Below are 13,780 nucleotides of genomic sequence, written 5' to 3' on the forward strand. Positions count from 1 at the left end.
GCGCAGCTCAATCTATCCTGAATTTGGCTTCCATGACACACACACCCACACACATTTCCTGGCATTGCATCCTACCGCTCCTGATTTACGGGAAAGCTTTTGCAATCCTGCTTTTTTTGTTGATGTCAATGATAAGACACATCATACACAAACTTGTTTTTTTTGTTCGTTTTCAATTTTCAGAGGAAACGCATCCGCTCTATCATTTTCAGTTCACGTTTCTTGGCTCTGTGTTTGTTTTGCTTGATGTCCTTTAGAGCGGAGTCTCCATTTTGCATCCAACAATATGGCACGGTTTTGTTTGGCCACTGGTTCACCTGTAAAGAAGGCGTTGACCGAAGGAATGCGACCACTGGAGTTGTTGTCTCAAGAAGTGAGCTGGGGATTAGTAGAATGGGTCAGTAATACTCGTGTAAATACTCCATGCCTTCCTACTGAACCCTTCAGTGCCGAAGGGGCTGTTCCCTGCTCATTGAGTAAAGCTTGTCGAATGCGTCTCTTATAATGCCGCAGGACAAGGAGATGAGAACAAGGATAGAAGTTGGGGGAGGACAGAAGCGGTCAAAGAGACGAGTGTTCTAGCGAAAGATGGCAAGATGCAACTTGTCCCTGGAACATCTGCAGGCCCGTCCCACGCCTCGTGAGATGGAGCTGAGACTTGTTTGTGTCAACGAGCCTGTCAAGACTTGTCTGACATTGCCACGTTAAGCCCTAAAACCTAAGCAAGCAGAGGAAGAAGAAAGAAAAGGAGGGAGAGGTTAATTTACCTACCAAAAAAAAGAAAAAAAAAACTGGAGTTGAAAAGATATTTATGATAGGGCAATGATTTCTAAGAAAGGCGTATCTGGATCTCTGACAGGTTCTGTTTGGAGAACTGTTGTTCTTGTTGTTTTGTGTCTTTGAACAATAAAAGATAACCTGTGCTTTTCGACAATGCAAGAGGTAGAGCTGGGCTGAGTCAAAGAGAAGATCAGTCTTTTCAGCACCAGACTGCTTTGGCTCACTTGCACAATCATAATCTCCATCTTCTCATGCAGTCAAGATGGCATAGTGCTACCTGAAAAGGTCCAACATATACTTATTAGACATGACCTTAAATCCCACCTTTTGTGCAACACCTTCAGAGTGTAATGGAATGAGAGGAGAAATGCAAACACCATTTTCAGAAATAAAGGTAGCTGTAAGGAAAGAATTTGCCAGCACTCAGGGCGACCAAAATGAGGGGAAATCCAGCATAATTACACCAAAGCTTGTCACACGTTTTCTGGGAAAGATCACATTTCCAAAGCATATAATTTAATCACAGGGCATTAACTAGTGCCAGGAAGCATTGGGGCATTTGTTTACACCACTAGAGAAAGTATGAATCTGATGAGGGTTGGTAACATGATGAATTTTCCTCCAAATGCACTACAAACACGACAAGTTATTGATGTCTGAAAACCAATTGCATTTAAATGTTGATATGTATCTTTTGCTTCACCCTTTTGTGCATATTTTCCACTTTGGAATCAAATGAAGTGTATATGCATAAACACCATGCAAAGCTTTCAGGCCTGACGAGCAAAATCATGGCTTGGTTGATTCACTATTCAGAACCATAGCTGCATGCATTTTCCTAAGTCATGCAAACATGCACCATCACAGTGCAAAGTGTAAAGAGCATGCAATAATGAGTTATTAGCTGCTTAGCCCCCAACATTTCTAGCAAGAAATATTAAGCAAAGATGAACAGCAATGCCCTGTGAAATTAGCTTTTGAACAGAATTGCATTTTCTGATTAAGTTTTGCACCCTACACTCAAGTTCTGTTTTATTTCAAATGCTTCACTTTCCAAACTCGGCGAACAGGTATTTTTATCATTGCGCCAAAGATGGGAAAAAGACATTTTATTTCTTTCCCAATGAAACAGGTTTTGAGAAGCAACGGGCGTGATGGTACATGTCAGGTATGAGGTGGGACAAGACCAGAGGCGCCAGAGCGTTGGGCCAACCCGCCCTGCCATGCTGAGACATGAATCCAGCCTTAGCCTGCAGCCCTGCTCTGTTCAAACACACACACACTCGGCTGACAACTTGTCACAACACGTACAACACTGTATGTGTGTGCGTTTGTTGTCTGTGTGACTGCGGTTGTGTGTGCACAAATCTCTGTTTGTGTAGAAATCTCTTGAAGAAACCGGTTTACATTGCCGTTTATAAGTTTTGGCTCAGAAAGATTTTTTATTTTGTTGTTTTTTTTTAAAGAGGTTTTTTATGCTCAAGCTTGCATTGATTTGATCAAAAATACAGAAATAGTGCAATAGTGTAATGCAATAATGGCTTTCTATTTCAAATGATAAAAAAATTGCTCCAGCCTTCAGTGTCACATCATTTTTAATATATTGAATAATTTTGGATTGATCACGTGACAAAGGAGACTGGATGATTGGCTGATGAAAATTCAGGTTTGCATCTCACTATTAAAATAGAAAACTATTAGGCCTAATAAAATTATTTAAAAAAAAATTTTCATCTCTGTATTTTGGATCAAATAAATGCAGCCTTGATGAGAAGAAGAGAGTTAATTTGTCAATATTGATTGCTAATTAAAGTATACTAATACATAAGTGTTATTAATAATTTGATCAGTGCTTACTATACCGACTACAATAAGTTGAAGTACAAAAATCCTAAACTAAAACAGAAATAAAGTGCATTGCTAAGCATGTTCTGCAGTGTTTAGTGTTATGTGTTTGAATGAACAATTATACATCAATATTAACTTTAATAAATAAATAAATACATCAAATGATTTATTATTAGTTCATGCATTAATTAAATAGACAAAAGCATTACTGCATTAACTAATAGACAAATTAAACATTGTTGTAAAATATCAATGAGTCGTTCTCATCCTAGATTGTAAATCCCCTTTTTCTGTTCAAAGAGTTACTTTAAACTTTTGTGTGTGTGTGTGTGTGTGTGTGTTTGTGTAGTAATTCACACTGTAGCCTGTGACTGGAACATAATTGCATGTTAACACCACCTTGCCCCTCCCTGTAAAACAGCTAATGCCTCCAATTCATCAGATCATTTTATGGCCCCACCCTTCATGTGTGTGTGTGTGTGTGTGTGTTTGTTTCCCTGTCAGTAGTGTCTCATTTGGCCCCAAGCAAACACCGCAGCCTTCACACATATTTGCATTCTCAAAATGTGTTGCTTTAGGGCTAGAATTGGCACATCGACTGCTTTGTTTATGTGCTGGTATAAGGTTTGTAGGTTGCCGTTTAAGATGTTTCAAAATATGTGAGAACGGTGTTTGTTGTTGGTATGTCAAGTTTCCGTCATTTATATCTGTCGCTGGCTTTTTTGCTGGGCCTCTGTGTGACTGACCCTTTGGCATTCGTGTGTACAACTCTCTCTTTAGTCCTCGTATCCTCTTCTCTCTCCCTCACTCACTTCATTTAACTGAATGACAGGAGCGTACAGAGGCATATCAGGTTAGGAGCAGAGGGGCGATTACAGTTATTTATCTTTCTTTTTTTATAGAACACCTTTCAAAAAAGCATTGAGTTCACGCACAAAACGCCTTCATCATCCATCGGTGAAAGCACCCATGCAGGCACTAAATTAGTCAGAGCTAAAATGGGTCAAGTCAGTTGTGAGAGTGCAGGTGATGAGTGTAGAAGCTGCGTGCTGTTGCTACGCTGAAGAAGACATCGTGAGCAAGTGATATGACAGGACAGGAGGCAAAAATATGAACTATTCAAATCTATTTTCAGTGTAGCTGACAAAAAGGCTGAATTTGTTAACGTCAGTTAATGCATTAGTCATTTTTTAAATATTATAATCGTTCATGATATTTGTTTAGCAATGTATTAATTAGTTAATTTCTAATGTTATTTTTAAAAAGTTGACCATAAACAATTCATAACTTTAAATATAATAAAATAGTTTTATGTAAATGTGAAGTTTTAGTGTTAACGTGTAAAATGCATTCTTAAACGCAAAAATAACCATCATGCTAGATTATTAAATGTGGTAAAAGTGTAGTTCATAACTTTCTAATACGACTGAACCATATGGTAAAGCATTGGTAAAGATAGTGTTTTTCCAGTTTGTTCTAATAATTCCTTCAGGAAATGGCCAGGATTTGTGTGTGTTTGTTCTTGTCGAGGTTGTGTAATACTCTGAAAGCTCACAAGCAGGTGTTGGGACGGGCTCCTCTCATTGGAACACTTCATATCAAAAGTTAATAGAGCTGGAATTTAATGTTGCATTGTTCTTCAAAATAGCCCCTGGCAACATTCACAGCAGTTTTTTTTCTTTCTTTCCTTCTTTCTTTCTTTCTTCTTCACCTTTTCAGATGAAGTTGACAGGAAAGTTTTCTTCCCAGTTATTTTCCATGGACTTGATACGCTGCTTTCAGAGCAAGAATTCATTTAAATGCTGCAAAGAAAAGTATGGTCTGTTATTTTTCTTAAAAAAAGAAGTGATGTGCAACCAGTCATTATCTACAATACAAAATCTGTGGCATACCATGAGTTTTTGCAATATTGGTGGCTAAGTGATGATTTGCATTTGTCACAATGTTGGTGGTCACGCTTTGTGAGACTGTTTAATCTATTTTTCTGTTTGACCCATTGTGTGTGGTTAGACAGTCTCTTAAACTCCTGATGATGCTGTAAGTATGAGTAACACCGGAGAGTTAGCCTGTGGTGATGAGGATGATTCAAGCACATGGTGTGATGCCAATGATTTTTGTGGTCAGTGACGCCCCTAAACGTCAAGCTGTCATCAGTGATGAAGAGGATTTTGGGAAATGCAGTTGAGATTACCTCATACCATTTGTATTGAAAGATATGTACAGTGAATTTTCATTAACATGTTACACATCGAGAAACTACGTATATTGCTAAACCTCCAGCCAGCTTCTGTATAAAAACAGCTATTCTTGTGTAAACTGTTGATCTGAACGTGTCAGTTTATATTAGAATTGTTTTATAATTGATTCAGACCATTGGTTTTCAACTCTTTAAACTTCCAGGAGGGAATCAAGCTGGCTTAAAATGATTTAAAATGAGACAAAAAAAAATTATATTTATTAGTTAAAATTACCCCCAAACTTCTGGAATTCTACAATTTAATTCATTTTTTTTTTTTTTAGAATTTCAGGTACTGGGGGCGCATTGAAAATTTTATTGACAGCCTATTAAAGGTATTTAAGGGATGTCTAAGCTTTTCATTACTCAACACTGGAAACATCATCACATAATGACAGTCATTTTTACTTCAAACTCTCTTTGTCAAAACGGTGCTGATGTATTCCTAGAGGAATCATGCATCAGGTGATTTGGAAAGCACATTTCAGTGTGTGTCTTTAATCACAGGTATCTCTTAACCTGTGACATCTGTAGGGTAGAACCAGAAGTCCTGCCGCCTAAAGCCAGCTGCTCTTCCCTTTAAAGACTGTTATATGGCACTTATTCCACTGAAGCATTGCCAAACTGCAGCTGTTTTATCCCTGTAGCCTGTGTTTGTGTGGCTCTCTTTCGTTGTTTAGATAATAAAAAAAAGACCTTTAATGGAAGTTTAGTAGTTTATAGCAGCTTCTATTTAATTATTGCATTTAATCATTTTGAAAAAAGTAATTATTTTTAAACATTAAAAACATTTACCATAAACACTTTAGTAATATGTATTAAAATGTGCTTATATTTTTCAAATAAGAGTGCGGTGATATTACAGACGCGTAAAGTAAATTTAAATTGTTTCGTGTTTTCAATTGTTTAATTTTTTGTTGTTTTAGTTTCTCGCTAACCAAACTCTTCTCTTTCTTTCTTCAGTACTCGACAGAACTGAAGAAGCTGTACTGTCAGATCGCCAAAACGTGTCCCATTCAAATCAAGGTCCTTACCAACCCACCCCAGGGTGCAGTCTTACGGGCCATGCCTGTCTATAAGAAAGCGGAGCATGTTACCGAGGTGGTCAAACGATGCCCGAACCATGAACTGAGCAGAGAGTTCAATGACGGTATGTCACTTCTCTGAATTTGTAGTCTAGAAATGTGATTAAACATGTCTTTAATCATCGGCCTGAATTTTGTGTTTAATAGGCCAGATAGCCCCGCCCAGTCACCTGATTAGGGTTGAGGGGAACAGTCATGCTCAATATGTGGAGGATTCCATTACTGGGCGTCAGAGTGTGCTGGTGCCTTATGAGCCCCCTCAGGTGAACACTCACACTCAGACACACACACATGCAATTTCAGAGAACCCTGGCTGTTCCTACATACACCGCACACCTGAAATCATTCCCAACAGATGTTCATGTAACATAACAGCTCTAGAGAAATGACCAATGTTGAGTAGCGCATGACACGACTGTTCCCCTATTAACAGGTGGGCACAGAGTTCACAACCGTCCTGTACAATTTCATGTGTAACTCCAGCTGTGTCGGTGGAATGAACAGACGTCCTATTCTCATAATCGTCACTTTGGAAACCAGAGAGTAAGACCATTTTAAACATTGAATAAAATGTCCGTTATAGGAAATATGTGAATTAATTGCTTGATGGATTTCTCCAGTGGTCAGGTTTTGGGCCGACGGTGTTTTGAGGCTCGTATCTGTGCGTGCCCTGGACGTGACCGCAAAGCTGACGAGGACAGCATTCGTAAACAGCATGTCAGCGATGGCTCAAAGAGCAGTGAGGGTACGAAACGCCGTAAGTAGTGCTGGTGGCTGGTGGCTGGGCTTCATCTAACACAAACACATTTGCAGCGCATCTTTCTTATTCCTAGGTAGTTCTCTTACCTCCATATAAACTGCATGCCCTCTCGTACAAACAAACTCACTGCCACTTTTCCACCTGTTCTGTGCTTTGGCTCTGCGTCTTGTGCTTTAAGATCTTCTACTACAGCTGTTTCACTTCCTCTATCTCCGTCTTCCACAGCTTTCCGTCAGACCCCTCACCTCTCTCAGCTAAACTCCATCAAGAAGCGAAGATCCACCGATGAGGAAGTGTTTTGTCTGCCTGTGAGTATCTCAAGTTTGTCTGCAGTATCCCAGCATCAGATTTGTAGTTGTTGATGAGAAATGAAATATCTATTAGGGGCGGTTTAGACAGGATGCTGTTTTGCATCTTTTTTTTTTTTTTTTTTATGTAAGCATTCACTAGGTGGATGTCTTTGAAAAGCCACTTTTAAAAATGTGAAACATGCATTGTCTTTCATTTTGTTGCTCTTCATTTAATTTTACAAACAAGAATAATTTCTGTGTGAATGGTGCATTACTTGATAAGGATGTGTTATCATCTATGAAAACTGCTTATATTATGCAGTGTTAGTATTTTGTACTATATAGGCCATTAAAAATATTAAACTACATAATAAATACATAGAAAATATTAAATTTATATTAAAGTTAACATTACATATTAAAATAATAATGTATTATTCATAACTGTTATTCATAATTAGTCATCAAACAAAAGTGTCATTCATAATTTGTTAACTTTTAGTTAATACATTAGTGTACAAAAAATGACTAATGAAAAATATTTTACAGCATTTATTAATCAAGGTTAACAAATTTGTACATACTTTTACATACACTACTATTCATATACTATCTGTAAAATAGTATATTACAAATTAACAATAACTTGAGTGAATGAATTATGAATACCTTTACAACGCATTAAGAATACTTAACATTTAGATTTATATGTAGGCTTTATAGAAAGCGTTACAGAAATATTTGATACTGAAAAGATTATACACAGACATTTTTGAAGCAGATATTCAAAGTGAAGAATTGAGAATAATTTAGGCGTCTGGCATCCAGGCTTACCCTTCTCTCTCCTTCTCTGTGCTTCAGATTAAAGGCCGTGAAATCTATGAGATTTTGGTGAAAATCAAAGAGTCTTTGGAACTTATGCAGTTCCTCCCTCAGCAGACTATTGAGTCATACAGACAGCAACAGCAGAACCTACTGCAGAAACAGTGAGTACCTTATACATGCAGGGAAATTCCCCAATAAAAAAAAAAAAAAAAAAAAAAAAAAAAAAAAAAATATATATATATATATATATATATATATATATATATATATATATATGGTTAATTGTTCTTCATTTTTATAATGGGACCAAACTGTAGGCACATACTACACTGTGTTAGCAAGGTCCACCCACAGATTGATATTTGTGTCCGTTTTGTAATAATTTGCTCAATTAATTGCTTGATTTTAACACTGCATTTGATTGTGGTTGCTCATTGACTGACTGTGCACTGAATTTATCATTTAAGTATTTGGTTTGTTTGTTCAGCCATTAATTTCCGCCCCACCTGAGAGTTTCTAGAGTGCAAACACTGCAACTTAACGCGGCAGTTTAATTCTCTCACACTGATGATAGAATCTTGGCTACAGCATGAAAGTATGAGTTTGGATTGCATCTTGCATGAGATTTATGTTGTGCATCGTCGATGCTGTTAAAAGATTTGCCCTTAAACGAACCCTGCTGGTTTTGCTCGACATAAGTTCACATGGTAATAATAATAATAACTGTTTTACATTCGGCTTGGCTTCTTATTAAGGGTGTACCTTGCTGAGATGGTGATCTGATTTATTCAGTTTACCCCCCTTCCCCCCACATTTTATGACGTGCAGACTACCACAGAACAGCAGTCAAACAAGTTTAAACTCTGCCTACAAATTGTTATTGGTCTTCATGGTAAATGCAAATTTAGTCGATTCATGGAAAATGCAAGCTTAGTCTGTTCTCAGATTTTAGCCTCTAGCAAAGTTTTTACAGAAATACATTGTATCTGCCGTAATAGTGCTCAACAGAGGGGGAGAGACTTGCAAATTATGCTTTAAAGGAGCATTTTCACCCTTCATGTTTTTGTCAGCTTGTTTCATTAAGGATCAACTGGTTTCTAACTAATATGTTGGAATGTAGTATGTACACTCGGATTTGGATGTCATTGTTTTTCTTTCTGTAAATTTCCTTAAGACTGCCTAAACCATCCACACCCAACTGAGCTGCTCAGTCATGGCATCTGTTTGTAGGTCAAATGGACTCACCATGCATTCCTTATGGAAGTTCTAATGGGTTTTAGAATAGCCTGTTTTCCAATTATTGAATAAAATAAGGATTTTGGTGTCGTAATCACCCATATTTTGGAAACTGTAGTCATTATGTTAGCATTTTTTTTTAACAAAATGTGAAAGCCTTTTAATATAATTAACCACTGGCTACGTTATACTTCTAAAAAAATCACTATTCTAAAAACCCATAGATGTTCCTAAGGGTACCCATGGCTCACAAATTCTATTTCTCTACTGGGTTTTAAGACTATAAACTGCTCAAACAGTTCAATGTGCTCTGTTTAGTGTGAGAACAGGTAGAGAAGCTGTTGATTTTAGAGTTAATTTGACCTTCTCATGCTTTGGTCTGAGCTACGTAAATGACTAGGTAAGAATGACGAGGTAGCCATTATCTTTAAAACTGTCCCATTGTAGGACAAAGACAGAACGCACATGCTGTGGAATGTGCATCCTTTGAATGTCCAAAACTATCATTTGAGCATAGCATGTTAACACATTAAGGGCAGCCCCATTCCTTTTGGTAGATAGGTTAACATTACCATGCACAAATGTAGTTTTCCACATTGTCTGCATGTTGTGGCTTCTCTCTTTCATTCATAAATCTTTTTTTCTAACTATACTTGTTCCTGCATTTTCAATAAAGCTCCTTCTGTCTTAGATTCAATGAGTTGGGTGTTTTATTTGATTGATTTCCCCTTGTACTTTCTCACTCTTTCCACAGTTCAAAGACTAAACTTACTTAGATGCTGCCACCTTGTGCACATGCTAAAAGATGAAAATCATGCATCCTATTTAGTTTTGAGATGTTTCCTCATAGTTTGAGATTTTTTAGTTAACACATTTTGTATTGACGTTTAAATCTCAATCTAATTGAATTCAAACTAATGAAGCCTGAAAAATTTGAATATGCATAATTTTACAACATTTCTGTTTGATTTCCCTATCATCACCTGTTTATCACTGTGGTCTCTCTCTCTCTCTATTATTTCATGATGAAGTCTGATATCTTTTAATATTGTCACGTTCGATTTTTCTTGCCATTTTGTTAATCCTCCACCTCTCTTTTTCTCTCGTCTCCTCACATCTGCCTGCGTTTCCGGTCTTTCTGTTTCTCACTGTCTATCTTTGACTCTTTCCTACAGCCTGTTAAGGGCCCGTTTGCGCTCTGAGCTTCTGGACCCAATAGGTGAGCAGAAGAGGCGCTTCAGTGCTTCCTGAAAGTAGGAATCACATTCCTCCTCCCTCAGAGCATCCCTCGCTCATCTCTCTCCATCTCTTCTTCATCTCATCCTCTACCCCTCAAAGGGGCTCCCTGTGCTTCTCCAAACTGTCATTTGTGGTAACTCCTAGACTTTTTCTATGCCACAAATGGTTTGAAGACAGGATTTGGTTTCTACCCCCTGAACACCTCGTTTTAAATATGTGAGCTCTCAAGTAAAGTCGTTTTTTTTTAAGTTCAGTGCATGATTTTGTCCCTCCAAAGTGTATTATCTAAACTATGGCGCTCATTTATCAATTGAAATGATCCATTTGTGTATTAAATCTGCTTACAATCACTTTACACTCAGATCTAGCTGCATAAGTTTTCTTGCCAAAGTGTCAAAAGTTTCTTAAAACATTTCAGTGTGTCTATACCTTTTTTTAATGTTACTTAAAGAGCCCTTGTGACTGAGGCGGCTTGTTTCCTCAGCATTTCTTTTGTTTGTTGGACTGATATGCTGGTATTGCACAGAAACCCATTGCACATAAACAGTATAGCAACTTGTCAGCTGACCATCTTATTTCTCTCTTGCTCTCTTCTTTCCATCTGTCTTTCTATCTCTCTAAACAATCCTGAATGTCGAAACTGACCAGGAACCAAGCACACATCTTTTTTTATGGGACTCGGGACTCATAGTTTTTGCCTTTATTATTGGAGCTGGACTCATTGAGTTGTCTATAAATATGGGGGATAGACTTTATTGATGACAGAATTTTGATAATGCTGGTCATGTTTTGTAAAGTGCACTGCTGGGCAGTAAATTGTGTTTTGTTTGTGTCTTGATTATTTGTTCATTTTCTTAAAGATGTATTATCTGCTATGTACATGGCAGTTAAGAGAAAAGGAAATGAATGCTATAGTGTTGACAGATTCTTTTGTTGTTTCATATGAAATGAATGGTGGTTGTTTTCTCAATGGCTCTTGCACTTTTTGTCAGTTACTACTATTCAATAAATGACTTCTCTGCTTTTGTGTTCCTATCCCTACTCTTCCGCTTTGTTCTCTTTTCTTCTCCTTTATTTTTCGACTCTTCTTTTTAGTTGAATTGTCAGGGGCTTTCAGTTAGAGCATTTCAAAATATCAGTGAACTGAAACACCTAGTATTTCTTATTATATGTAAATGTCGATTTCCGAATCATTTAAAGAAGTAGTTCATAACAGTCTGTCATTTACTCATGTCATTCGAAACCTGTTTTTTTTTTTTTTTTATGAAATACGGGTTTGTAACATGAGGGTAAGTAAATAATGGCCTTTTCTTTGTGCATGTGAAAGATAATTTTTCGTTTGATATTTATACTTAAAGTACTACACAAGTACATGGATTTATTTTCCTCTCAATGTGATTTTTAACCCATGTGCATGTTCATTCCACTTTTAGAATCACAGAATAGCACAGATATGTTCTGTGTAGCTCTACAGTTTAGGACATCCATGAAGTGGAAAGCATTTATAATTTTCTGTAATATTGATATGTAAGCCTATGCAAAGGAACTTGGCTTCAGTATTCATCAGTGTATCATCGTCTGTCCCACAGGAACTCTCTGCCACCCCAGCCTGCCTTTGGTTCCAGCTCACCCACCCTCTGCAAGAACAAACTGCCTTCAGTCAGTCAGCTCATCAACCCCCAACAACGCAACACACTCACCCCATCCAGCATGACTGGAGGACTAACTGACAGTAAGGGCTCTATAAAATCATCAATAATCCATTAATATATATTTATAGTCTATCCACCAATGTCTCAGTGTATGTTAGGGCTTACAAGAGATGGTATTGAAATTTTCTGTGTCTCAGAACCCTTAGAATCTCAGAGTCCCTAAGTGAAGAAGATCCTGTCTGGGCTTGAGAGACACTCAGTTCTCAATGTCAATCTGACAGAGTGTTTCCTTTTAAAATTGAACTAGATCTTTGTGGGACAGTCTGCCTTCCCTTTGGCACTGTCAAAATGTACTTACACATGACAAATATGCGTTCTCACATTTCACACATCAGGCCAAAGGTTTCATATGTTCTGAAATTACCTAATCCATATTTAGAGCCCTCAGGAGTTTGTTATTTCAGTCAATTTCAGTCAAAGACTTCACAGTTTATGTAGTGTGTGTGTATATATACTATAATACATTTTGGCAGGCTGGGGACATAGAAAATATTGCATGGTTTTATTTTATTGGTAACACTTTAAAAGAAGGTTAAACATTAGTTAATGCATTTGTTATCATGAAAAAAACAATGAATAATAAATTGTAATTTTACAAATGTTTGTCAGAGGTTTGGAATCTTTAAGATATTTTACTTGTTTTTGAAATGAATTCCTTATGCTGACTAATGCTGTCTTCATTTGAAGAATCCAGTAAAAACAATAGTTATAATGTGAGAGATTATACATTAAAAATCTCTTTTCATGATTTTTTGACACCTCGAACTGTTGAATGATAGCGCATAATGGTTAACACAAAAACATTAAACTTTTTTCAACATTGATAAAGAAATTTCTTGTGCACCAAATCATCATATTAGAATAATTTCTGAAGAAGAATGTGACACTGAGAACTGGGCTAATGGCTGCTTAAATTCAGTTTTGCTATCACAGAATTGAATCACATTTTAAAATGTCTTATAATAGAAAGCAGCTTTTACACTTATTTTTGATTAAATAAATGCAGCCTTGGTGAGCATCAGAGACTTCCAAAAAAAAAAAAGGATTCCAAACTTTTGTATATTCTTCATTGTTTTTCTCATTGGAAATTACTATGAAACAAGAATCATTATGCTGTAAAGGTTTATTTTATTCGTTCCTGATACCTTATGCATTAACATTGAACCTTATTGTAAAGTGTTACCGTTCTATTTCCCTTTTTTTGAGGTTTATTACAGTCTCAACCCTTTCCCCTCCCTTCAGTGACCCCTCCCATGATGGGCGGCCCGGTTCACATGAACACGGACATGAACGCCCTGAGCCCCACCAACCCCCTGCAGTCTCAGTTACAAATGGTGCCCTCTCACTGCACACCTCCGCCACCCTACCCCATGGATAACAGCATTTCCAGGTACACAAATACACTTACAGTAAGTCTCTCTGAATCAGCATGCAGGTAAAAGTGTAATATAATCATGTTGCGTGATCGTGTTAAAGCTTAATATCTGTCAATTGCAGCTTCCTGTTGAGACTGGGCTGCTCAGCCTGTTTGGACTATTTCACAGCCCAAGGATTGACCAATATCTACCAGATTGAGAACTACAATTTAGAGGTGAGGAATTTGCCTTTCTCCTTGAAAAATTATTTAGCAGGTACATGTTTAAAAGAATAATTCATCTAAAATTAGAATTAGCTGAAAATACTCCCCATCAGGCCATCTAAGATGCAGACACGTTTTTTCTTCTTCATCTGAACAGATTTTGAAAGATTTAGCATCTTGCTCACCAGTG

General features: G+C 37.2%; 1 protein-coding gene across 14 annotated transcripts in view; it reads left to right on the plus strand.

The window, feature by feature from the left end:
• tp63 (tumor protein p63) overlaps positions 1-13,780 on the plus strand; it is a 38,755-nt gene that overhangs the window by 23,131 nt on the left and 1,844 nt on the right. For 3 of the 14 annotated variants that reach the window (XM_052599494.1, XM_052599489.1, XM_052599495.1), the window contains 9 exons: positions 5,828-6,014; positions 6,097-6,212; positions 6,383-6,492; positions 6,570-6,706; positions 6,935-7,017; positions 7,861-7,985; positions 11,889-12,031; positions 13,218-13,401; positions 13,509-13,602. In XM_052599494.1, coding sequence (XP_052455454.1) covers positions 5,828-6,014; positions 6,097-6,212; positions 6,383-6,492; positions 6,570-6,706; positions 6,935-7,017; positions 7,861-7,985; positions 11,889-12,031; positions 13,218-13,401; positions 13,509-13,602 — 1,179 coding nt within the window. Of the gene's footprint in view, positions 1-5,827; positions 6,015-6,096; positions 6,213-6,382; positions 6,493-6,569; positions 6,707-6,934; positions 7,018-7,860; positions 7,990-10,235; positions 11,335-11,888; positions 12,032-13,217; positions 13,421-13,508; positions 13,603-13,780 lie in introns of those variants that run through there. The other 11 variants (XM_052599498.1, XM_052599497.1, XM_052599490.1 and 8 more) reach the window with 6 other exon arrangements.

This window comes from Carassius gibelio, chromosome A6 (assembly GCF_023724105.1).
Source record: "Carassius gibelio isolate Cgi1373 ecotype wild population from Czech Republic chromosome A6, carGib1.2-hapl.c, whole genome shotgun sequence".
Lineage (NCBI taxonomy): Eukaryota > Metazoa > Chordata > Actinopteri > Cypriniformes > Cyprinidae > Carassius > Carassius gibelio.